General features: G+C 33.3%; 1 protein-coding gene across 7 annotated transcripts in view; it reads right to left on the bottom strand.

Annotated features, from left to right (window-relative positions):
• The window catches only part of Ccser2 (coiled-coil serine rich protein 2), a 149,460-nt gene that overhangs the window by 99,484 nt on the left and 23,537 nt on the right, over positions 1–26,439 (bottom strand). For all 7 annotated transcript variants that reach the window (XM_048801679.1, XM_048801677.1, XM_048801674.1 and 4 more), the window contains exons 2-3: positions 19,672–21,121; positions 17,988–18,184 (exon numbers count right to left, since the gene is read on the bottom strand). In XM_048801679.1, coding sequence (XP_048657636.1) covers positions 17,988–18,184; positions 19,672–21,082 — 1,608 coding nt within the window. In that variant the 5' untranslated portion in view covers positions 21,083–21,121. The remainder of the gene's footprint in view (positions 1–17,987; positions 18,185–19,671; positions 21,122–26,439) is intronic.

Below are 26,439 nucleotides of genomic sequence, written 5' to 3'. Positions count from 1 at the left end.
GGTGGAGGATGGGAAAGGCAGCGGAGCACAACAGACACTAGTATGGCAATTTGTAAATCAATGGATGTGTAACTGATGTGATTCTGTAATCTATGTATGGGGTGAAGGTGGGAGTTCATAACCCACTTGAATCAAAGTGTCGAATATGATATGTCAAGAAATTTGTAATGTTTTGAACAACCCACAATAAAAAATTAAAAAATTAAAAAAAAAAAATAATGGGCCAAGCCAGAAAGATACAGAAGCCAATACTAATAGCCAAATTTGGAATAATCTCAGCAATAAAATAAATAATAATGATTGATAATATGTACAAACTAATATCAATGAACCCATATACTGATATAACCCATTTTTGATGGATAAATGGAAGAAAGGAAGGAGAGAAAGAGAGGGAGGGACAACCCTTCTTTAATAAAGATTCAATAAATGCTAAAATGGGCACAACTGTAAAAAACAGAATATGTAGTCTCAAAGTATCTTCTCTCAAGATACTTACTAGTTAATAAGGGCAAAATAACAGCAATAAAGAAACCCACCAGACACCACCTTCATCAAGTGAACAAAATTAACATCAATGGTGGAACAAACTAAAATCATGCACTTCCTAAAAGGATGCACTTGAAAATATCATTTCTATTGTATTATTGCCAAAAATGTATAATTACAATGCACATTCACACAAAACCATTGAAGGTCATTCTAAAACACAGTGGATCTGTACTCTTGTATCAAGGTTGTGAAAGAACAAGAAAGAGAATTGTTAGAGGAATTGCTAGAGGAATAAGGGAACAGGATATCCAAACACAAGTGGGGGTCCTGGATTAGATTATGGACCATATTTTAAAAAGACCATAGAGGGAAACTGGCAAAATTTAAATAAAGTTTCCATATAACTTAGTACTATATTTACTTAATATAATTACTTACTTAATTTCCTGAGTTTGATCACTGTATTATGGTTATGTAACATACTAACATTAGGAGATGAATGAGTGAAAGGTACACTGGAATTCTATTTTTTGAAATATTTAAGTATAAAATTAGTTCAAAATAAAAAGCTAAACAAAACAAAAATTCATGATATACCATATATTCAACCTTTTGGACAAAAACAAGAGTTCTTATTTATCACCTTCAGGTTAGCAAAAAAGCTTATTAAGCACTAATAAAGAGCTCAAAAATAAATACGTGTTAATCAAATGATTTAATTAACTGATCGAACTAATTCCTAATTTTAGGAAATTAAAAATTTTCAAGAGGGAATTTATTTTTAAAACAAATATCCTCATTTCTTCCAGGGATAAAAACAAGAAAATAGACACTATGTCAAACTCCAGAACAAATAAGGAAAAAAAATAAATAGAACATCAGAGCTGGGAAGTCTCCACTCACTTGATGTAACTTCTCATGAGGAAAGAACATGTGAAACACCAATTAAAGAGTAAAGGCTAAAATCTGGGTTTCCTGATGGCTGGTCTAATGCTCTCATGCTGTTTCCTAGCACATCATATACTTATTGACAAAGAGCTTCCACAGATCAGCTTTCCATCTATGCCTTCATGCAACCCAACTTAAACTACCAAGTTGGCAGTTTCTGCGTACTGTCACTAAAAATTTAAGAGAGGGCTGGGGATGTGGCTCAAGTGGTAGCATGCTCGCCTAGCATGCGCGGGGCGCTGGGTTCGATCCTCAGCACCACATAAAAATAAAATAAAGACATTGTGTCCACCTAAAACTAAAAAATAAGTATTTAAAAAAAATTAAGAGACTGAAAGCAATACATTCTGGGTTTTGCTTTCATCAACATAAGACAATAAACTAGAAGAGCCTGAGTTGAAATGTTTAATTATTCATTCAGGCTAGAATAGCAATCCCACTAACTCCTAAAAATTAATCCAAATAATTAAAAACATTTAGCTTCTAGCTTAAGTATCCTCATTAACAAGTTATACTATTTATTTTAATTCAACTCATAGAATTCAAATTATTTCCACAAATATTACTAATACACATCTACTCTATTCCAGGTACTGTGCTATAAAAAAGGGAGAGGATAATAAACAAATTATTCTTTTTGTTCAAATTACTTTTAAGGTAATGATATTTTCAAGTGCATCCTGTTAGGAAGTGCATGATTTTAGTTTGTTCCACCACTGATGTTAATTTTGTTCACTTGATTAGGGTGTTGTCTGGTAGGTTTCTTTAATGCAGTTATTTTTCCCTTAATAATTAGTAAGTATCTTGAGAGCAGATACTTTGAGACTACATAATAGGGACATGATAATAAACAAATTACTCTTTTTGTTCAAATTACTTTTAAGTTCATTAACTTTTTTTTCTGAAACACAGGCTAGCAGAAAACTCTCTAATCAACTCCACATTCATGAAAGAAAATAGTGTGGTCTCACAAGTTACTGGAAGTATGTGTGAAGATTCGAAACAGTAATATCAATATAATTTAATACTGTATCAGTCTTTTATATTATTTTAAAAATCTGATTTGTATCATTTGTCCTTTCAATTTGAGATACTAGATTGTCCTTCCTTTCCACCATAGCTTTATTCCAACGACTTTCTGCCTCTTTATACACTCAGTGATGCTTACATTCCTCCCAAACATTGTGCTACTCTGCTTTGCTGTTCCCTATGGTTAAATGTTCTCCTTCTCATTTCCTTGGCCATTAAGTCGTTTTGTATTCATAATTCAAATGTCATTTTCTCTTTGACATCTTCTGAGCTCTCACTTTCCCTCCTTCCCTTTCTCACTCACTCTCTCTCTCTCACACACACCACAATTTCAAGACTGCATGCATACTAATCATAACATACCAGTAACAAATCCACTCTATGATCATCTGTTTATGTCTGCTTATCATACTACACTTTGAGCTCATTAATGATAAAGAGAGCTTTCTCTTAGCCTCCTTGTAAACAGCATAACTGAAACACAGTAAAAGCTTAAAAAGTAATTACTGAATTGAACTGCATATTGTAATATATTTAATCTATAAAATACATTAATATTAAATGAAAAAATAAATAATTAGGCTTAAAGGGTCATGACAACTATATTTTATAAATTTTAAACTTTTTTAAACATTAAATTATATAACAGGACAAAGTAAACCCATACTGATAATCACATATACATTGACAATCACTAGTCTGGCCAAAAAAAAAAAAAGTGTTCAGAAAGACTTGGTTTCCTCATCTCATTGGATTCCTTTATCTGAAACAACTGAGTTCAAGTAGATCCCTTCTATTCTTTCAAGTTCTATGATTCTTTGTTAAAGCATAGCTGGAAGTACTGATATCAGTTTGAGATTTTAATTTACCTATATTAGTACCGTCTCAACTTTCTGTAAGCCGTCCCTCCACTAACCCATCTACGCTAACATCACATTTTTAGTTACTTGCAGCTTGCTATTATGACATGTGATATCTTAGGAACTTACTATGTAAAGAGGCTATGTCACAATATGTATGGAATATATTGGACAGCAATAAACACTATCTCTAGTTTAAATGTTTCTATTTATTTATCAGGTCTTAAAGGCACCCACTTCAACAAGTATTAACTGAGATCTTAGTGACAGAAACCTAAATAGGTGCAAGGAGAGAGATAAGAATGTTCCAACTATATTCAAGACATGCAATAGGAGCTAGAGATTAAAAATGACTAGATTAACTGTGAGAACAGTGGAGAAAAGAAAGCCAAACTCAAGATGTGGGGAGGGAAATAGAATAGGAAATCTAACAGAATAGTAACAAGTCAAACTGGCAATTTAGGAAAATTAAGCACAATGAATCACAGCAGAAACACTGGTATAACTTCTAAAAGTGAGGACCTGGATTTTTTTTTCCCACAGTCAATCAAGTATAGAATTTAGTAAATTGTACCCTCCTCTAACCATTTTCAAAACTGCCCTCTCCTCTAGATGTCCACTGCCATCACCTTGGCATTAGCCCCTCACCTGAAAAGTAGCTTCCAGCATCCTGTCTACCTTCCCTCTAATTCTATCTTTCACACAGATCATTTTAAACATGTAAACCAAATTATTACATCCCTTCCTCCCCCGAACATCCTTTAATAACTTGCCCTCAGTTTACAGGACAAAGATCCAAATCTTGCCAACTCTGTAAAAGCTGTGTCTGACAGCTCCTAACCTGCCACCCATCTCTTGTATCAGTGCTCAGACTATCCTGGCCTTCTCATAGTTCCTCAAATACTGAACAATTCTTACTACCCTTTCCTAAAACATACAACATTCTTCCAACTGCATGCATCTTTTCTAACCTAATTTATCCCTCAGCTAACTTAGCCCAAATATCATTTCCTGTTGAAAAAGGCTTAACTAATATCCACACTAGACCAGGCCTTCCATTAATACATTTTCACTTTGTAATTATCCTCTGTAGCACTTTTTCCTGTAATCAACTAATGATACTGAATATTTCAGCTATATCTGCCCTACACACAGACATTAGCATGTAAATATCACTAGAAAAGAACCTATAGCTTTTTTGGTCACTGTATCTATCCTCAGTGCCTTCCACATATCAGACCCTTAAGTAAGCTGACTGGATTGATGAATGTCTTTTGATGGGGGCCAAAAGAATGGTTCCAAGAATGACTTAACAAAGAAAATGGAGACCTGGAAAGTTTACAAAGGCTTAATTTCCCAGCCTTTAAAATTTTCTGCACTGTTCTAATATAGTAGTCCATCAGATGGTAAGTATTTCAGGTTTGTGGTCACTGTGGTCTCTATGGTGTCTGCTGTAATTATTCCACCCTGTCACAACAGCATGAAAGCATCCATAGACCATACATACAAATTAAAGGGTATGGGTTTTGTTCCAACAAAACTTTATTTACAAAAGCAAATGGGTAATCTGCAGGCAGTAGCTTGCTGGGGCCTGGTGCTATATCCTGACAAAATAGGAAAGAAAAACAAATTTCCTATAGCCTCAGTTACACAGAAGACAGAGGTGGGAAGATTACTTGGGCCCACAAGTTTGAGACCAGACTGGGCAACATAGCAAATAAGACAGTTCAAAACCAAAATCAAAAACAAAACACCTATCCTTTCATTCTAAGCTCATAAAGAAGTCTTCCCTGAAATATTGATAGTAAACACCTCCCAAACTTTGAACTCGTTTGGTATATATTGTTAATTAAAAATACACAGGGATCCTAACTTTAATGGTCAGAATTAAGTATGTCTTCCTTTTAACTGGATCACAAGTTTCTGTGGGGGTAGCAAAAAACTCTTCATGTGCATTTCTCAGTAACTAGAATGGAATTTTTTTTTAATTGTTACATAAAAATATAAAAATCATACATGTTAATGTACATAAGAATTTTAAAACTCAAATGAAAAAATGAATGAAGCAAAAAGAATAGAGAAAGTTCTCCAATAAGAGGAAACTAATACATCAACAGATTTATAGACATAAGTCTGACTCAATAAAAACAGTAAATCTCAATCCTTAATGAGATCCTTTCTGATTAAAGGACAATAAATCCCTGAATCTCTACAAAACTCACAATATAGTGTTATATGTGCTACACTTTTTTTTTCAAATTAAAAAATGTATATTTCCCCTTTGAAACAATTTTAAAGTAGATGTCTCTCAAATCTTTAAAGACTGAGCTCATACCAGGATTCTTGCAAATCCTTCCAACAAGAGACTGTGCACCTTTCCTGATTATAATGAAATATGTTTATGTAAAATGAACATTAAGATAATGAAACAATCAGACAAGCTTACATGAAAAATTTTAATTGAACCTATTTTTTGAAGAAACGAACTTTTTAGTGCTCTGCACATTTCTAAACCCAAGCTTCTACATTAATGGTCCAGGCCCTCAGAAGCATTTTTCATGATTTATGTCATTCGTTTGGATAATACAACAGATGTATATTGATGTCTTAGAATAATTGTAGTATATGTGCTCTATTAAGATTAAGGTTTCCCCCATTAATATGAATGATTTTTATGTTTTTCTGATTCAGTTAATATATTTTTCAGAAGTTTAAGACATTTAAGAACATCTTCATAAGCATTATGTCAGATTTGCAGGTGGGGGAAACAGGAGTCTGGGTGAGGAAGGCATATACAAAGAGGAGCAGCTGAATATGGGGAGTAAGACCCATGTAACATGAGTCCGTGCACGAATTAACCTAGCATATGAGTCTTGAGAGCATCAGAGGTAGACAGAAAAGATTAGAAGGGGGGCACGCAGGGGGAGGGCTGGTATTGTGTATGGATGTTTAGAACATCTGTGGAAAACAATATAATATAGAAAGTCAGAGCCTAAACAGGACTGAGAGGTCATTCACAGGTGGGGGGGTGGCCCACTTCAGGGACTTTAGAACTTGACTAGGATGAGAAAGACATCAACATGAAAGAGGAGATTGTAGCAAACAAGGGAAATTGGTTGCTCAGAGAAAAATTGATCAAACAAGTAAATATTTGAAAGATAATGAAAGTCTGGTTTGTCACCATCAGAGATGGGAGTTACAGATACAGAAAGAGAGAAAACCAGAATTGAATCTGTGGTATCAAATAGAAATTGGAGGTTTCAGTGTGAATTCATGGTTTTCAACATATACAAAAAATGTAGAAATTAATATTTATGTATGTGTACTTACATATATATGCTAGATACATATATATTCCCTAGCTCTGTCCACTGAATATGTTGGGGACCAGTAACTTCTCAATAGTGGTGAGCCACCTAACCCTTGAAACTTGGCTTTGAAACAGTTTTTTTCCATGAAAAAGAATCAGGGCTCTTAGAGAAATGGCTAATTCCAGGGCTAGTGCAAAAAGAGTACTAAATAAATTATATCCTTGTACAAGATAAACTATATTTTGTCTCTCATCAAAGAATGATGAGACAGAACAGGACACAGAAGACAGTTAGAAGAGGCAGTCACTGGTCAGGAGACTAAAAGAACTAAAGACCATGATAACCAAAATAAATATGATTCAAATATTATTGGTCAAATAGAGGAAACTAAATGAAGTCAGAGGTTAGATAACAGTAATGTATCCATGTTAGTAATGTTATCCTATAGTTAGATAGGACAATGGTCTTGTATCTAAGAAATATACACTAGCATCTGAAAGTCATGGGTCCTCAGATAAGGAACTTACTCTCAAATGGCTCAAGTACAGAAGAAATCATCCGTCTGTATGTTGTCACGTTTTAATAGGTACAACATTAATCTTTGCATCACTTTGTAGACAGTATCAATATCTCCTATTCTATCCTTCTCACCATGATTTCACAAGTATAAATGAACAAGGAAAATAATACTATCTTCACAGTAGCCTTAGAAGAAAAGCTCATAAGGAAACTATTAATTCACAGAAGAGCAAACACATATAAGAAAGTTCAGCCACAAAAATAGCTTATGGACAACAAATCAAAATTTGGAAATTTTATTCTAAACCAAAGCAACAGAATTTAAACATAAAAACAGGAAATGACACTGAGGTGGACTTTATTGTAAAGTATGGGGTAAAAAGAAAAAAGCACCAGAAAATGAGAATTTTTTCATCAAATCAAAAGGTTGGTTCTTTGAAACAATAAAATTGATAAACTCTTAGCCAAGCTAATGAAAAGAAAAAGAGAGAAAATTCAAAGTACTAAAATGCAAGATGAAAAAGGAAATATCACATGGACACTAACGAAATACATATAATAATCAGAAAATATTTTGAAAATTTATACTCTAATAAAATAAAAAATCTTGAAGACATTACAAATTTCTAAAGACATGTGACCCAACCGAATTGAATCAGGATGACACAGAAAATTTAAACAGATGGATTTCAAGCAAGGAAATTGAAGATGCCATCAAAAGCCCACCAAGAAAGAAAAGTCCAGGACCAGAAGGATTCTTCTACCAGACTTTCAAAGAAAAACTAATAGCAAAACACCTCAAATTATTCCATAAAATAGAAAAGGAGGGAACACTTCCAAACTCATTCTATGAAGCTAATATCACCCTGATATCAAAACCAAAGACACACCAGGAAAGAAATTTTAGACCAATATTCTTGATGTAGATAGATGCAAAACTTCTTAATAAAATACTGGCAAATCACCTACAAAAACATATTAAAAAGACAGTGTACCATGATCAGGTGTGGTTCACCCCAGGGGTTGATTCAATATACAGAAATCAATAAATGTAATTCATCACATCAATAGACTTAAATACAAGAATCACACAATTATTTAAAGAGATGTAGAAAAAGCATTTGACAAAATACGGTATTCATTCGTGTTCAAAACTCTAGAAAAATCAGGGATGTAGGAACATATCTCAACATTGTAAAAGCTACAGCTGATAAACCAAAAGTCAACATCGTTCTAAATGGAGAAAAATTGAAAGCATTCCCTCAAAAAACTGGAACAAGACAAGCGTGCCCTCTTTGACCACTTCTATTCAATACAGTCCTAGAAACTTTAGCCAGAGCAATTAGACATAAGAAAGAAATTAAAGGGATACAGACAGGAAAAGAAGTATTCAAACTATCCCTATGTGCCAACATCATGATTCTATATTTAGAAGACCCAAAACACTCCACTAGAAAACTTCTAGAACTCATAAATAAATTTATCAAAGTAGCAGGATTTAAATTAGCACCTATAAACCAAATGCATTCCTATACATCAGTGATAAATCAACTAAAAGAGAAACTTAGGGAAACTATGCCAATCACAATAGCTCAAAAAATAATATTTGGGAATCAACCTAACAAAAGACCTCTAAAATAGAAACTACAGAACTCTAAAGAAAGAAATTGCAGGAGACCTTAGAAGATAGAAAAATCCCCCATGTTCTCATACAGGCAGAATTAATACTGTCAAAATAAATACTACCAAAAGAGCTATACAGATTTAATGCAATTCCTATTAAAGTTCTGAAGAAATGAAAAAATACAGTCATGAAATTCTTTTGGTAAAATAAGAACCCCAGAATAGCCAAAGCAATCCTAAGTGAGAAAAATAAAGCAGGAAGCATCAAAATATCAGACTTACACTACAGAGATACAGTAACAAAAATGGCATGGTATTACACCAAAACAGACATGAAGACCAATGGTACAAAAGATACAGACACAAACCCACATAAATCCAGTCATCTCATACTAGACAAAAGCACCATAAACATACATTGGGAGAAAAGATAGCCTCTTCAACAAATGCTGGGAAAACTGGAAATCCGTATTTGACAAAATAAAATTTTAGACCCCTATCTCTCACCCTGCACAAATCTCAACATAAAGTGAATCAAGAACCTAGGCATTAGGCCAGAAACTCTGCACCTACTAGAAGAAAAAGTAGGACCAATTCTCCATCATATTGGCTTAGGAACTGAATTCCTCAACAAGACTCCTAAAGTACAAGAAGTAAACTCAAGAATCAATAAATAAGATGATATAAGACTAAAAAGCTTCTTCACAGCAAAGGGAAAAAATCAAGAGAGTGAAGAGAGAGACTACAGAATGGAAGAAAATCTTTGCCACCTGCACCTCCCATAGAGCGTTAGTCTCCAGGATATATAAAGAACTCAAAAAACTTAACATCAAAAAAATAAATAACCCAATCAATAAATGGGCAAAAAATGGAACAGATACTTCAGATGAAGAAATATGATCAGTTCACAAATACATAAAAATGTTCAACATCACTAGCAATTAGGGATATGCAAATTAAAACTACTCTAAAGATTTCATCTCACTCCAGTCAGAATGACAATTATCAAGAATATAAGTAATAATAAATTTTGGCAAGCATGTGGGGAAAAGGTACACTCATACATTGCTGGTGCAACCACTCTGGAAAGCAGTATGGAGATTCTTCAGAAAACGTGGAATGGAAACACCATTTGACCCAGTTATCCCACTCCCCGGCATATACCCAAAACACTTAAAAATTAGCACACTATAGTGATGGTGCCACATCAATGTTTATAGCAGCTCAATTCACAATAGCTAAGCTATGTAACCAACCTAGGTGCCCTTCAATAGATGAATGGATAAAGAAAATGTGACACATACAAACAATGGAATATTAGCCATAAAGAAGAATGAAAACATGATTTTTGCCAGTAAATGGATAGAACTGGAGACTATCATGCTAAGTGAAATAAGATAATCCCAAAAAATCAAAGGCCAAATATTCTTTCTCTGATATGTGGATGCTGATTCATTGGGGAGCATGGGGGGGCGGCGGAGACAGGACAGACAGTAGAATGAATCAGACATAACTTTCCTGTGTTCATGCATGAATACATGACCAGTGTAACTCCACCTCATGCACAACCACAAAAATGGGAAGTTTTATTCCATGTATATATGATGTGTCAAAATATATTCCACTGTCATATGTAACCAAAAATAACAATTTTTTAAAAAAAATTTTAAATGAGACTTACAAAAGAAAATTTAAAATTTTAAATAAAATTCACTGAACTAGAACCTCTCTAAGCTACTAATTTCATTTCAAATAATCTATAGGTTCTACCTTGGTAAAGAAAAAAAGATGAATAAAACACAATCTGGTCCTTACCTTCAAAATACATGAGTGTATGTTGGGAGAACAATATAAAGCAGTATTGGGGCTGGGGTCGTGGCTCAGTGGCAGATCGCTTGCCTCACACATGTGAGGCACTGGGTTTGATCCTCAGCACCACATAAAAATAAATAAACAAAATAAAAATATTGTGTCCATATATAAATAAAATATTTTAAAAAAATAAAGCAGTACTGTTCCACAAGGTAAAAAATGTACTAAAACTAGGAGAAGAAAGGAATATGGTTAGAGACAAAGGGGAAGGAATAATTAATTCTAACTGAAAGGAATCATTTTTTACTATCTTCACACACTGAGTCAGTATGGGGGGAGAGGCATGAAAAGTGGCAATATTCACAATCTAGGAGGAAAAAGCAAGGTGGAAAACCAGGGTATGATTTAGGAGTGCTAAGTGTAATAAATTTCTGTTACTCCAGAGGCTGAGACAGGAGGATAGCAAGTTCAAGGCCAGCCTGGGCAACTGAGCAAGACTCTGCCTCAAAATAAAATTTAAAAAAGGACTTAGCTCAGTGGTAGAGTGCTTGCCTAGCATATACAAAGCCCTGAATAAAATCTCTAGTTCTGAAAAATAAATATAGGGGTGGAGGTTTGGGAGGTCTCATCATTGAATAGTAACCCTTAAGAGAAAGGAAGAAAAATCTGAGGATAAGCTTAGAGGATGAATGAATTTTTGATAGAAAGAGGAATGATGGGAAGAAGGCTGCTATTTGGCTAAAGTAAAGATACAGAATAGGAGAATTTAAAGACATATAAATAATTTCTTTTTTTAACATCTGTAATACACATACTTGTTTACAAAATATACAAAGACTGAAAAACACAACAATCAGCAAATAATGCAATTAAAAATTAATAAAGATCATAAACAGGTATTTCACTGAAGAGGATAATCAAATGGCAAATAAACATATGAAAAAATACCCAGAATTTGAATGAATAATTGCAAGCATTCCAACAATCTTCTGAGCCTGACACCAGACCATTCAACCCATTTTCCAAAATATTAGATCATCAGGGGCTGGGGATATAGCTCAGTTGTTAGAGTGCTTGCCTTACATGCACAAGGCCCTGGGTTCAATCCCAACACCCGCCACCCACTCACACACACACACACACACACACACACACACACACACACACACAATAAAAATATTACATCATTAAATCTATCATTTACCCAGTTTTCCACTGACCTTTAGGTCAGGTGTTCTTTTTTTCCCAATAATATCAATAACTAATTTAAATATGAATGATCTAGATATTATAATTAAAAGGTATAAATGTTCAACATGTATAAAAAGCAAAAAATAACTAAATGCTCTATACATATGTCTCACTTTAAATATCAATACGCCAATAGGTTAAAAACAAAAGAAGGGGAAAATAAGCATGAGAGATCTGAAGTAGGGCTGTTAATATAAAATAAGTTTCAAGAAAAATTATTTCCAGGGATAAAGTGGAATGTTTTATAACCATAATTGAGTAACTCTGTTAAGAAAATATAATAATCCTAAATGTGTATGTACCTAATAACAAAATTTCAAAATACATGAAGTAAAAATTAATAAAACTAGAAAGACAAATCCACAAACAGAGAAATATAAACAATTTCAAATGGTCTTGACACAGGATACAGGTGAAGTATAGTGGAATGATAAAAGGGCCCTAAACACAGATACAGGTATAAAGAAACATCATGATTTCACTAAAGTATAATCAAAACAATTACAGTAGAATGAAGGACTGATAAATGGGGTAAAAAGCTAGCAGAATGAAGACAAGTTGCTACTATCTCTGAAATAACTTAGGTTCTAACATATTTTTTTAAAAAATTAAAGCATCTTTGGTCTTTTCCTTAAAGTAAAATACCAAGGCTAACTTAAATGACAGTAAGATAAGAAGAAATCCTCACTCACTACTGCAAGTATAAAATGATAGAATAATTTTAGGGAGAAATTTGGCCATACCTAGTAAAGTTGTAGATACAGATATCCTATGATACAATAATACTATTCCTAGTTTTATATTCTAGAGAAACTCTTGACAGATCATCAAAGATATTCAAATAAGAATGTTTATTCTTGTACTATACAGATATTATTAATAAATGCTAATTAATAGGGGAACATTGTTATATCCAAATAAAAATAAAATAAAATAGATTATAGTATAAATACATATCACAAAAATATGAAAATGAATTTTAAAATTGAGAACATCATGTATCATTTATACAAGGAATAAAACACATAAAATAATATTAAGTATTATTCATGAGTACTTAAATGTATTAAAGTTTAAAAAATGAGAATGGCCTACACCGTTTACCTACATCCTTTTAAATGTGGTGCATTAAAGGAAATTCACTGCTATATTTACTACAAGGGTGTTTACTGAATGTATTGTATACTATATAATAAAGCCTTCTCCTTAAGAGAATCCATGCCTACATTAGAGGTGGAGAAAAGGCTAAAATCAATAAATTAGTTTCCATATCATGAATTTTAGAAAGGAAAAAACAAATTAAAGAAAACTGAAGGAAGGAAATAAAGTTGTGAAACCAAATCTATAAAACAGAAAACAAGCAAAAATCAGCAAAGCCCAAATTTGGTTCTTTAAAATGAAGAAAACAAGAGGAAATGCTACTTACCAGTATTAGGAATGAAATACTATACATCACTTTAAAACAAATTATACCCTAGATGAAAAGGACAAATTCTAGAAAGCAACGTAAGAAAAATACACACGTAAGTCTGAGTGGGCCAATATCTATTTTTAAAAACCTCACAAAGAAAATTGCAGGTCCAAAAGGTTGAATTCTGATGAATTCTTTTAAATACTGAATAAAAATGTTAATATCAATTATATACAAACTCAGTAGGCAGAAAAATAGGAATAACTTAACTCCTAATAAAGTTAACATGTACCTTGATATCAAATGACAGAAAAAAGAAGAAAATCACAAGGCAAAACAATGTTGCTTATGAACACACACACACACACACAAAAATTAAATATTAGCAAATCAATACTAACAATAATTTAAAGGATAATATATCACAACCAAGTGAATGTAAGCAAAGGTAGTTTAATATCTGAAAACAATGCAATCCACCACACTAACAGCTAAAATGATTTAATTATCTCTAATGGATGTAAAGAAGGCATTTGGTAAACATTAATATACTCATAATAAAAATTCAACAAACAAAAGAGAATTTCCAATCTGGGCACTGGCATATGCACCTATAGTCCCAATTACTCAGGAGGCTAAAGTGAGAGGATCACTTGAAACTGAGGGTTCAAGACCAACCTGGGCAACATAGCAAGAACCTATCTCAAAAAAAGAAAAAAAAGAAAGAAAGAAACTTTCACAACCTGATAATATTTTCTTTCCTTGTGCCCCCCCACAGCTTTAATAGTAAACTATCAAAATGTTCCCCCTGAAATTGGGAGGTCAGAGACAATATTGCAAATGCTACGATTGTACAGTATATATATAGAAATTCTTAAACTATCCATGGGCAAATTATTAGATACCATAAGAGAATAGATTTACCAGAATTCTTAAAAAAAAATAGGTCAACAGGCAAACATAAAGCATATCTGTAATATTTACAACAATAAAAACTTTGAAAATAAAATTTTAAAAGTAGTGTCATTCATAGTAGCAAAGACAAAATTAAATCATATATATATATATATATATATATAACATTTACAGAAAAGTACAAAATATTAGCAAGAAATTTTTCTAAATTCCAAATAAATGGTGGAATATACTATAAGAACTGGAAAACCATCATAAATTTATCAAGTCTCTCCAAAATGACCTATAAATTTAATGTATTCAAAATCCTTCCAGGTCTTCTACAGAAATTGACAGGTTTGTTCCAATATTTAAATGGAAATATGCAAGGCTAACAAGACATAGGGAAATAGTAGAAAACAAAAAAGATGAAAGATTTATACTACCAGATATCAAAACATTTAAAGCTACAATAATTAAAAGAAGGTGGTACAGACACAAGGCTAGACAAAGAGATAGATGAACTAAAAGAGTCAAGAAATATTTATGTACATAGTCACTAATTTTATGACAAAGATGAGCCTGTAGTAGAATAGGGAAAAGAGCTTTTTAAAAAATAAAACTGCTGGGTATGATAGCACACCACCTATAATGCCAGTGACTCAGGAGTCTGAGGCAGGAAGACTTCAAGTTTATGGCCAGCCCTGGCAAATTAACAAGACCCTTTCTTAAAATAAAAAACAAAAAAGTTCTGGGATATAGTTCAGTGATAAAGTACCCCTGAGTTCAATCCCCAGAACCAAAAAAATAAATTAATTCATCTTGACCTCACACAAAAATAATTTCCAGATTATAGACCTAAGTGTCAAAAGTTAAATATAAATCAATAAGCAAAGTCTTTGTTAGTACATACCTTCATAACTTTAGGGTAGACAAAGATTTCACAACAGTTCAAAACCATGGCAATAATTAAGAAAAGAAATATATATTGGACAATATTAAAATTGGTGAGTTTTATTATCAAAAGACACTATTAGATCTGAAAGTCAATCTACAGAGTAGAAAATATATGCAAAACATATTTTACATACATATATTATGTACTTACATATACATAAGATTTATATCCAAAATATATATAATTTTTTTTACAATCTAATAAGAAAAAATATAAGTAACCCAATACAAGGCACTTCACAAGAGGATAGCCTAAGGACCAATAAATATATGTGAAAGTGTTCAGTGGGTACTTACCATTAAATATAAAAGACAAAATCTCAATGAACTACTCTACTATATCCCCACCAGAATATTAAACATACAAAAAGATGCAAACAAGAAAGTAGAATTTCCAGAATATTCATTTACTGCTGTGGGAGTTGTAAACAGGTACTATCACTTTGTAAAGTTAACAACACCTATGTAAGTGTACATAATATATAAGTATACCCTATAGCCAAAAGATCCCTCTCCTACATATTTTACCAACACAAATAAATAAATGTTCATAAAAAATACAATAAAATATGCACAATAGTGCAATTCACTAATAGCCAAAAACTGGAAACAGCCTAACTAAATGCCTTCAACAACAGTATAAAATAAGCTGTACTATACATTAACTCATTAACTTATCTTGACCTGGCCTGGAAATAAACATTATTGTACAGGCTGAGAAAAGTGAGAACATGTTAGTTAGAGGTATTAATTTGAACTACTTTAAAAAAAATGAAAAAATACTCTTTAAGTAAAAAATATTAAGATGGTAGAATCTAGTCCCAAAACATCAATAAATGCAAACACAAATGACTAAGCTTACTAATTAAAAGGACAAACTGAATTTTTTAAAATAATACATTATTATTATTGCCAGGCACATTGACACATGTCTATAATCCCTACTACTCAAGAGGCTAAGGCAAGAAAATTGCAAGTTTGAGGTTGGCCTGAACAACTTAACAAGATCCTGTCTCAAAAATAAGAGGGGGACTTGAGGATGTAGCTCAGTTATTAAAGCACCCCCAGGTTCAATTCCAAGTAGTACTACTACTACTACTACTACTACTAATAATAATAATAATAATAATAAAGTATTTGCCATGTATCAAAAAGGCTGATTCTAAAAGGAAGGAAAATACATAAGTAAAAGCGGTAAAGTATACTAATATCTAAGAGGGAAAAAAGATCTTATGATAAAGTGCATAAACAAGGAAAGAGAAGATATAAGACTAAATAACTGAAAGAATAATTCACCAAAAAAAAATTCTAAATAGGTACACATCTAACAAAATAAACAGGATACTCAAAGCAAAAACCTGAGAGAACTTCTGAGCAAAAATTATGAACAACACACTTCCCAACTTTTCTATTCATTCTCCATCCTTTCTCAGACTTGTCTTCTGCCTTAAATGAGAAGACACAGGTGACTTCTTGTTCCAAAACACAGAATGAACACTTTTGTTTGTTCCCATTCCATCACACACAAGCCCACTCATCAATGAGAAAATCCATGCATCTAAAGAACTAATTCTCAAATTGAACTGTTTCAGAGAAGGCTACTTTATCATTTGTTACAGGAACAATGAGCTGGGTTGCTCTGAAAATACTAGGTAATAAGTAGCTTATTGCTGCCATCTTCTGGACACAATGTTCATCTCTACATCAATTATTCTTTTAAAAAATCCTATTATAAAAAGAACAAAAGGCCCAGGAGTGTAACCTTTATTTACAACCTTTCTCTAAAAAGATGAAGATACTCTTTCTAAATTAAATGCATATCCTCTCTGTTTGTGCAACCTAAAAAGTCTCTGGTAATAATGTCTTTTTTGTTCCACATCACAGGCTTATATGAGTATAGAAAATCATATTGTTTAAAATCCATTTGTAATACAATATAGCCACAAAGACTACCCACTTGATTTTCTGGAAAAATCATATTTTATATGCTGAATAATTACAGTTAATTATTTTAAACACTCCAGGTACACTTTATTCATATGGCATATTTTCCATATTACTTACAATGTTTCTGAAACTTATATATATATATATATATATATATATATATATATAATTACATGGTATGTCTTCTAATACTCACCCATACCTAGTTCTCTTGTCTTCCAGACATATAGGAAAACTACACTTCCTATCTTCTCAGTAGTTTTGTGGGGCCATATAATCAGTTCTGGTCAATAGATTGTGAGTGAAAATGCCAAGTACCACTTGCAGGACAAAGCAAATAAAAATGAGTAAGACTTTCTAGCACTCCTTCCCTCTGCCACAAGAAAGAGCCTCAAAAGATGGGCCCCAAGTTCAAAACAGCTGAAATCACTAAAGACAGCTGCTTAGCGAGCTGCTCAGAACTACAATACATTTTCTAAGAATAAAAACTAAAACTTTTATTGTATTAAGCCACTCAGAGGTGGTACTTGAATAGTACCTCAGAACAGCCTAACCCAGGGTTTTTCAACAGCAGCATTACTGCTGTCTTAGGCTGGATAATTCTTTCCTGCACACTGTAGGATGTGAAGCAGCATTTCTGGCCTCCACTCACCAAATGGGACAAACTATTGCCTTCTTCTACCTCCATGAGAACCTATGGTCTAGATTAGCTTGACCAATACAGTATGTACATATTTATGTATGATGAATATGTTCATATATAAGTACATTTAAGTCAAATGTCATATACTCTTCATACTTTAACTGATGACTTCCCATGTCTCACAAACTAGAAAAAGGAATTTGTAAACTAAAAATAAAAAAGTCAGTGTCATAAGTCTCACTACAGTAAGTAAATAAAGATTCTAAAAGGGCATATAAATCCATACATACAATGCTATTCATTTCAGAAGAATCGTAGCTGCCAACTGGATGGACATTTCCAATGGGTTCCAAGCCCTCTTCATCCCACATGTATGTTCCATCAGAGCTATCAGATGGAGAAAGTTCAAATGAAGAACCAGCTCTATAATCCGTATCTGGTGAAATCAAATTAGTTCCAGAAGGATGTTTTGTACATTCACTCCTGTCTTCAATTGATTTAAAAAGAGAGAGAAAAAGTTACTAATTCACAAAAATAAAATTATTCTCATGCTCTAAAAATATAATTTCTAAGAATTTAATATATAATAGCAAAAAAGTAGGTAAAAACTATATTACTATCATTTTGCAATTGCTAAATTATAAATAAAAGAGACAGTCTTAAAAAATAACCTACTGAAATATTTTCTAATAAACAAAAAAAATTAATTTAACCGCCTTTTACTTCTGCAACATTTCTTACATGTTCATATTCCTTTAATATTTCCTAAGATATTTACTTTTAACCACTGGCCAGGAAACTCCCTTCCTTTGTGTACATTACTTACCCTCAGAGCAGCTTCCTTATAAGGAAAAACAAAACTTGTTCTGGCAGTGTCTTCTGTAAGACCCACAAGAGACCAAGAGTTTATGTGCATCTCTAGGCATGACTTAGTCCCTTGTTTAGCCCATATGCCTTTGTAATTCCCTCTGTTTGTTCTTTTTTCAGGACATATGAACACACAGAAATACTTTCCTCCACTATTTAGTGCCAATATACCCAAATATAAGAGGCAATGCTTAATAGGGGCTATCCCACATTCTTCAATTAAAAAACAAAATAAAGCTCTTCTGGTATGACTATAAAGATTGCTAAATAAGAAAATTTCCTAGCATTTAAAAAAAAACAGATTGTACATAACTTGTATTATTTCATTTGCCCTCATTTGGTACAGCTTTACTCTTAAAAAAAAAAAAAGCAACGATCTGTTACCCTAAATAAAGAGTTTGTTTAATGGTATACTAATGCTTGGGGAAAGTGAGGAAAAAAAAATCCTTTGGAAAGCACTGCTTATGCTAAGTAAGAACATGCCTGTGTATGACAGGCAAAGAAGAACAAAGAGTGCTTTTACTGATTTTGTTTTAGATAGGGTAAAAAACAGGATAGGTAGCAAAAGTCACAAGGAAGATAAATGTTGCCCTACTCCAGTTGTATCTAGATCCATCACTGTATGAAATTGCTAGTAGCTTGGCATATATCAGAAAATAATCCTCCATTCCTCCCATGTTCCACCCCCACATCACCATTATGAGTCAACATCCTCATATCAAAGAAAACATTCGGCCTTTGGTTTTTTGGGATTGGCTTGATTCACCTAGCATTATATTCTTCAACTTCAATGGAGGAACTTTAGATAGGGCAAAGGGGACAGAGGAAAAAGGAGGGGGCAAGGAGGTAGAAATGATGATGGAATGAGTTAGACATCATTACTCTAAGTACATGTATGAAGACCCAAATGGTGTGAAAATACTTTGTATACCATCAGTGACTTGAAAAATTGTGCTCTATATGTGTAATATGAAATGAATTGCATTCTGCCATTATTTATAACAAATTAGAATAAATAATTTAATAAAAAAAGAAAAGAATCCTAAATGTAAGATCAGTTATATTATCTTTAAAAAGCAAATAACTTAAGGATATTATAATATTTACCAGAGACACTTATATCGATCCATTCATCAGTTTTAATGAAAGTTTTTTCATTTTCCTTAGGAGAATCAAATATATCCTTTGATGGTAAATTTTCATGCTTTTCTTTGAGAGAAATTTCCTCTGGAGTTATTCTAGTTCTATGAGAGTCTTCTATATCTATAAAATCATCACTAAAGTCTTCACTTAAATCATTCTTATCAGAAGATGACAAAGATGACAAGGAAATATCATCCACATCATCACTCAGGTACCTAATTTTAGCATCATGCTTCATGGTCTGGTTGTTTTCTGTTCTATAACTTTCATTTTCAATTAGCTCTTGGTCCTTATTAGTAACACTGTCCTTAGCCAAAACTGAAGCCTCTTCCTCTACACAAGTGTTAGCAGGTGCATTTTTATTATTATCAACTGCGATAGTCCCAGAAAATGGAGGTCGACTAGATTTCAGTAGAGTGGGATGAACCATCCTATAACCCAAAGCGGAAGTTACACCTGAACCATTTGGTAAAGCCAACTTCTTTCCACCAGCAGCATAAGGCCTATTAAATCCATAGCCCAAGTGTTCATTCCCATTGAGTACTTCTGATTGTCGGGAATTTCTTGTCAGCATATTTGATCGTAGAGGCATTCTGATAGGTAACTGTTGGTTCTGATAAGGCTTTGTAAGATCAACAGCTCTGTTGAAGGAATGTGACCTTGTTATAGATGAAGGTGGAAGGAATGGATTCTGAATGGAATGTGAAAAACTCTGAGACCTTACCATTTTTTCACAAGTAATAGATTTAATATTGTCTGGGGACTGTGCTAAGCTTTCTCCAGAACTGCTTCTGGTGGCAAAGGAATTTGCTCTAGGCCTTTGCATGCTACCAGTTGATCGGTTTCCATAAAATCCATTCAATTGCGATTTTGGAGCACTGACTGCAGAATATGAAGTCCTTCCTAATAATGTGCCTTTGGTGAATTTACCCAAATTAGATGGTCCAGAAAAAGACTTTTGATTTAACTCTTCTGTGGATGACACGAACATAGTGGATGGCTTTGCCAACTTTGATGTGAATAAAGATACACTTTTCAAACCTCCCTTTATCCCATTTTTTTCAAACATTCCTTGAGTGGAAACATGTTTTTCAGGATCAATTAATTTATCAAGTGAACTCTGAGAACTGCTAGGCTCTTCAGTATTTTGTGCAGTAAGTTGGTATTTATTTGTTTCTCTCCAATTAAATGAATGGGACAATGAACAATCAGAGCCATTATTTTTTATGTAACTTTTGACATTACTACTCTTGGAAGTTCCTAATAAATTAACAGCTGTCCCGTTTGGCATTGGCTGTGTATTTCTTACAGATTTTGTTCCATACTTTGGCAATTTGGAACCCAAAAATGTCTTGATTTGTGTTTTTTCTTCCATGAGCTATAAGGTACATTTGTCCTTAAAATTTGATAGAATCTGAAAAAAAGACAAAGAAGAGAGATTAAACATGTTTAAATAAGGATAATTACATGAACACATGAATGAATATACTTAAATAATTACATGCAGAAAAACTCAAAAGCTATTCATCAATCCTACAGAACGCTTAGCAAACATTAAATATACTAATTAAATCAATAACTTTATGCTGAAACTATTTCATTTTTATAATTACTTTTATCACCTTAAGCTATAGATAACAACAGAAAAGTCCATAAGAAATAAAATTAGATCTCCAAGCGAGTGTATATGAAAAAAATACTTCTCTAGTGCATCTTTCAAAGTACAAACAAAATAATTTTTTTTCATTTTGCATTATATTCTCCTTTTTCTAAAATAAGAATATAGAGTTCTTTTTTAAAAAAAGGTCACACATGACCTTATCAATTGGGATATTTTAATAATTAATGGCATTAATTATTTAAGTCATGGAAGGATAAAGATACAACATTCAAAAAAACAATTCTTCTGGGAGTAAGGACTGAGACAGCTGTTATTTTAAGCAACTATCTCAAAAGAATTTTCATCCAGTAACAAACAGACACTACAGTCAATGACAGGATGAGAAGAATAAAGACTTTATTAAGTTGATCCATCTATTAATCTCAATCCCTCAGATTTATTTTAAAGATAATGCAAAACTATAAGACAAAAAGGTTCAATACACATACAAAAACATAAAATTAGAAACAACCAAAGTCCTTTCAATGAGCAACTGCTTCATACATCCTGAAACATTCTTATAAGATCATAAAGATAGAGAGCAAAGTATAAAATGTTTGTCCTAACTGTAAGGGAAATACAATATGGTCACTATCTTTTCACTATACTTATATAAAATTCTGTAAAAACAATAAAAAATGCAAATAAAAGAAAAATACATGCCTTTGAATCATTTACTGATTTTTTAAAATGTACCTTATGACATTGCCTTTAATTTGTTAACTTTTAATTTAAAAAGCTCAATGCCAAGCCAACTCCAGCCTTAGAATTAGAGCTCCCAGAGTACAAAAGTTTTTATTAATTATGTCAAAAGTAAATATTTATAGACATCCTAGTAAACATGATAAAATGATAACAGAATGTCCTGCCCCCAATAATTAATAAAAGAATATATACACAAATGAGTGTGAATTTTAAGTCAAAATCTACCAGCTACAATCAAATAAGAAACTGTTTAAACTAAAAATCTATTAACTTTAAAAAGCAATGGGCAGAAAGATGACTCTATACTACACAAAATGTCTCCTAGCTTGATTATATTGTCTGGGACGCAGTAATGAGAAAGGTAAGTGAGCTAATAAGTTTTCTGTCTTATAAAAGGAATCCATAGCTAGGTAAGGAAGGAAAAGAAGCACAAAATTTGAGCATTTACAGAATAGGAACCAGACTTGGCATTTTATCCTTATTATTAATCTTTATAACTTTATGTGATGATAAATTTCATTCCATCTTACATAGATGAACCAAAATTCAGAAATACTAACATACTTGTCCAAACTCACAAGTTTATAAACTGCCAAGGAGGATTTAGGTTCAAGTCTACCTGATTCCAGGGCCAATGCTGGTTGTCTTCATGACAACGAATGAAATATTCTAAGAGGCTTACTAATAGCAAGGGATAAGAGTGTAAGAAGGGGGCTGGGGTTGTGGCTCAGTGGTAGAGTGCTTGCCTAGTATGTGTGAGGCACTGGGTTCAATTCTCAGCACCACATAAAAAAATAAATAAAGATATTAAAAAAAAAAAAAAGAATGAAGGAAGGAACTGGATAGCTAATGTTAGAGTAGATGTATAGATGTAGAAAGACTTTGAAGGACCCAGGCATTAGTTAAAGAAGTTTTTCAGTGGAACAGTAAGAGCTGTCACTTTTTCAAACTCCTTTCATATCCATTACCTTATTATCTGAGGAACCACCTTCTCACTTTCTTTATTTAGTTTTTTACATAGCTTTTCAGAAGGTTATGAATTGCCTGTATTTTAGGGATTTAAATAGGCATAAATTCACTACTGAATCCAAGAGCAATTAACTGAACAAAAATGCTGGTGACTACACAGGCATAATTAGTCACTTCTGAAACTTACTTTCATATTCAGGTAACTACATTAAAATTTTAAATGATTTGTTATTTGTTTACCTTGTGTTACCCAGTCAATTCCCCATGTCTCTTTTCCCCCTATTTTTTCTAGCTGTCATCTATGGATAAACTAATACAAAGGCTTGATTATGTCAATTAAATAAGTAAGAAGGATACTTCTGGCCACAGTAAACTGCAACTTCATTCCGGATTTTTCAAAGTTTTAAAAAGGACACACTAAGTTCACAACAAAGACCCATTATTTTATCCATTTGACCTTTCTCTCCTCTTGTTACAACTTCATTTTTACTAAGATAAAGATCAAAGAACTTGTGAAAGTTAGACTCAAAAGGACACTATGAACATTAAATAATGCTATTAAGTGCAAATTCAAAGCATGTTACTTTCTGATTTTTAATTTAAAGAACAGGGAGAGTACCAGCAGATAAAGAACCAGAAGCTATGTTAGGGTTTAGATGTGGTGTCCCCCAAAAGCTCATAGGTGAGACAATGAAAAAAATGACTGGATTATGAGAGCCTTGACCCAATCAGTGATTTAATCCCCTGATTGGGATTAACTGAGTGGTAACTGAGGTGATAGGGTGTGGGCTAAAGGAGGTGGGAACTAGGTGGGAACTGGCTTTGGGGTATATACTTGTATCTGGCGAGTAAAGTCTCTCTGTTTCCTGATCACCATGATATAAGCTGCTTCCCTGTCACACTCTCCAGCCATGATGAACTGACTCACCTTGAGCCCTGAGGAATGGAGCACTCTGTCAACCTCTGAAACTTCGAGCTCTCCAATAAACTTTTCCTCTATAATTGTGCTGATTGGGTCTTTAAGTCACAGCAGCGAGAAAGCTGACTAAACCAAGCTATCCTAAGCAAAACCGTAAAGATTTTTCCTTCCAAATATTACCATTTAGTTTAGGAACACAAGCTCAAATAACTGTGGGGCATCAAAACGTCATTAAAATGCAGAGAGCTAGGAAAAGATGCTGATACCAAACTGCATGAATAATGAGCAAACCTAACGCCTGAGTAGTTGCACTGCCTTTTCAAACAGCAAACAGACATTTTACAAACTCTGAGTGCTTGTAAAACATTCAACAATGTAACATTTCAGTTGATATGGTGCCTGATATAGCAAAGTTCCCTAAATTAAATGGGCAATCAGAATGACATTGGGAGCCAAGTGTGAGAGAGAAGAAAAACATGAGGAATATTAACATGGATGGATTATTGGTAGGCTGTGAACTCACTAATTAAACATAGTGAATATGATTTACCAGTATACATTACCCAGCATCAAACTTGCTCTGTATATTAGACAATAAAATACCTAAACATCAAACATTTTATAAAGATGTGCATGCTTTGAAATTATACTTTCAGAGAATCTCAGCCTCTGGATAGGAGTCCCTGTGTTTCTCTTCTGCTAGTAAAAAAATATAACTTCTTTTTCCTTTTCCTCAAAACCGTGTCCTTGTACTGGACGGACATAGGGACAAGAACTGGACTTTCGGTAACAAATTTGGCACCCCAGGTGGGACCCCAGAGCAGCTCCTGCTCCACCTTACTTTATTAGGCGTGACTCTCCAAGTAACCCCACTTCCATGCTGAGGATGCAAGGTGGCTGGAGAACTTGTTGACAGCCAGTTGCTGGAGAGTTAGGAGATGAATTGAGTTTGCCTTGGGTCAAACCAGAGGAGCTATTCCTTTGAGTAAAGAGAGGGACTGAGGGATCATCCCAGCAGCTGCCAAAGCTCCTTTTGCTTCCTGGAACTCCCAGAAAAGCTGCCTGGGCTGTAGAAAAATGGACAGAGCAGGAGGGGGGGGGGGGTTGCTGCTGGCCACAAAGGATGTGGCAATAGATTCTAGCACTGTTAGTTTATTACCTGAGGATAGGAATCATTTCCCCTTTTAAGATCTGACACACCACTTAGCCAGAGAAGATCCATCACTGGGGCAAAGCAATTCTTGCCATAACAGTATCCCATCAAACTAAATGCATAGGGAAATTAACAGAATAAACTATTGCACCCAGAAAAGAAAAAAACAGAAAGGCCAACCCCTGTTTTGCTGGCAGCCTTTGCAAAGGGATCTTCAAGGAAAAAGCCTGCATATCAATACGTCTAATGTAAGAAAAAGGCCCAAAGGAGCCTCTGGGCACAACTGACAGTGGGGAACTCACAGTTACTGGCATTGTGATAATGATAAGGGAGACAGGTCAGGCTCAAAAATATCCTGTGCTCCAACCCCTTGCATGCAACCTAGAATTGGTTGATCCTGGACTGTCCAACCCTCTCCTGGGATGAAATTTGTGTAAATTAATTCACAGATAACATTAATAAGCATTATTTCAGAATATGAATTTAAGAAAGGGTCCAAGGCTAGAAAAAATAAACGAAAGTTATAGTTATGGAAATATATTTCAGTATGGAAAATCAGAAGATAAAAGAAATGTTTCTGGATGAGGACATATTTTGTCTGGTAAAGTAATATTTTTGTAAAATCCAAGATGAAAGAGGGGACAAAACTACAGATGTAGTAAAAAAGTTGTGATGTCTAAGTAAGTCGCAGAAGGTTTGCGTAAGGTAAATCTCAAAAAGTTTTGTTCTGTGAGTAAATTGGCTATAATTACCACAGTAAAAGTTATTTGAACTTTAATGTACTAATATGAAGAAAAGTCTGAAATGTTTATCTGTTTTTATCTATCAATATAATTTTCTTTTATCTGTTAGGCTTTCATACTTGGGGAAACTAAGTCTAAAAGGAATTAGGATTTGTACCTGTTTTAAAGTCTTTTAAATGATTACTTTGTAACTGGTTAAAAATAAACAACTATTATTTGAGGTTATAACAATATAGGTGACACCCTAAATATATGCAACTAGATATATGTGTACATCTGAGAACTATATCTATCTGAGCCTTGTCTAAGTGTGATATAAAAGTTTATAAAATGAAAGTTTATCTAAGTTTACTGACAAGGTAACCAATAAGTGCAATTCTTTTATTCATTATATCTGACATAGAAGGGCCACAGTGTCATTGAAGACCTGACTTACATCTGTTTGCTTTGACTAAGTCAATTTCTGGTCATTATTAATACTGTTTCCTAAATGTATAAGAGATTTAAGGCTATCTTTTGATTTTTACTATTACTGCTAACCCATGCAGACCTATGATTATTTTTACCCTACACCATAGATTCT

The sequence above is a fragment of the Marmota marmota genome, unplaced genomic scaffold (assembly GCF_001458135.2).
Source record: "Marmota marmota marmota unplaced genomic scaffold, marMar, whole genome shotgun sequence".
NCBI classification, from domain to species: domain Eukaryota; kingdom Metazoa; phylum Chordata; class Mammalia; order Rodentia; family Sciuridae; genus Marmota; species Marmota marmota.
Note: the sequence above shows the minus strand (reverse complement) of the source record. Positions and strands in the feature narration are given on the sequence as shown.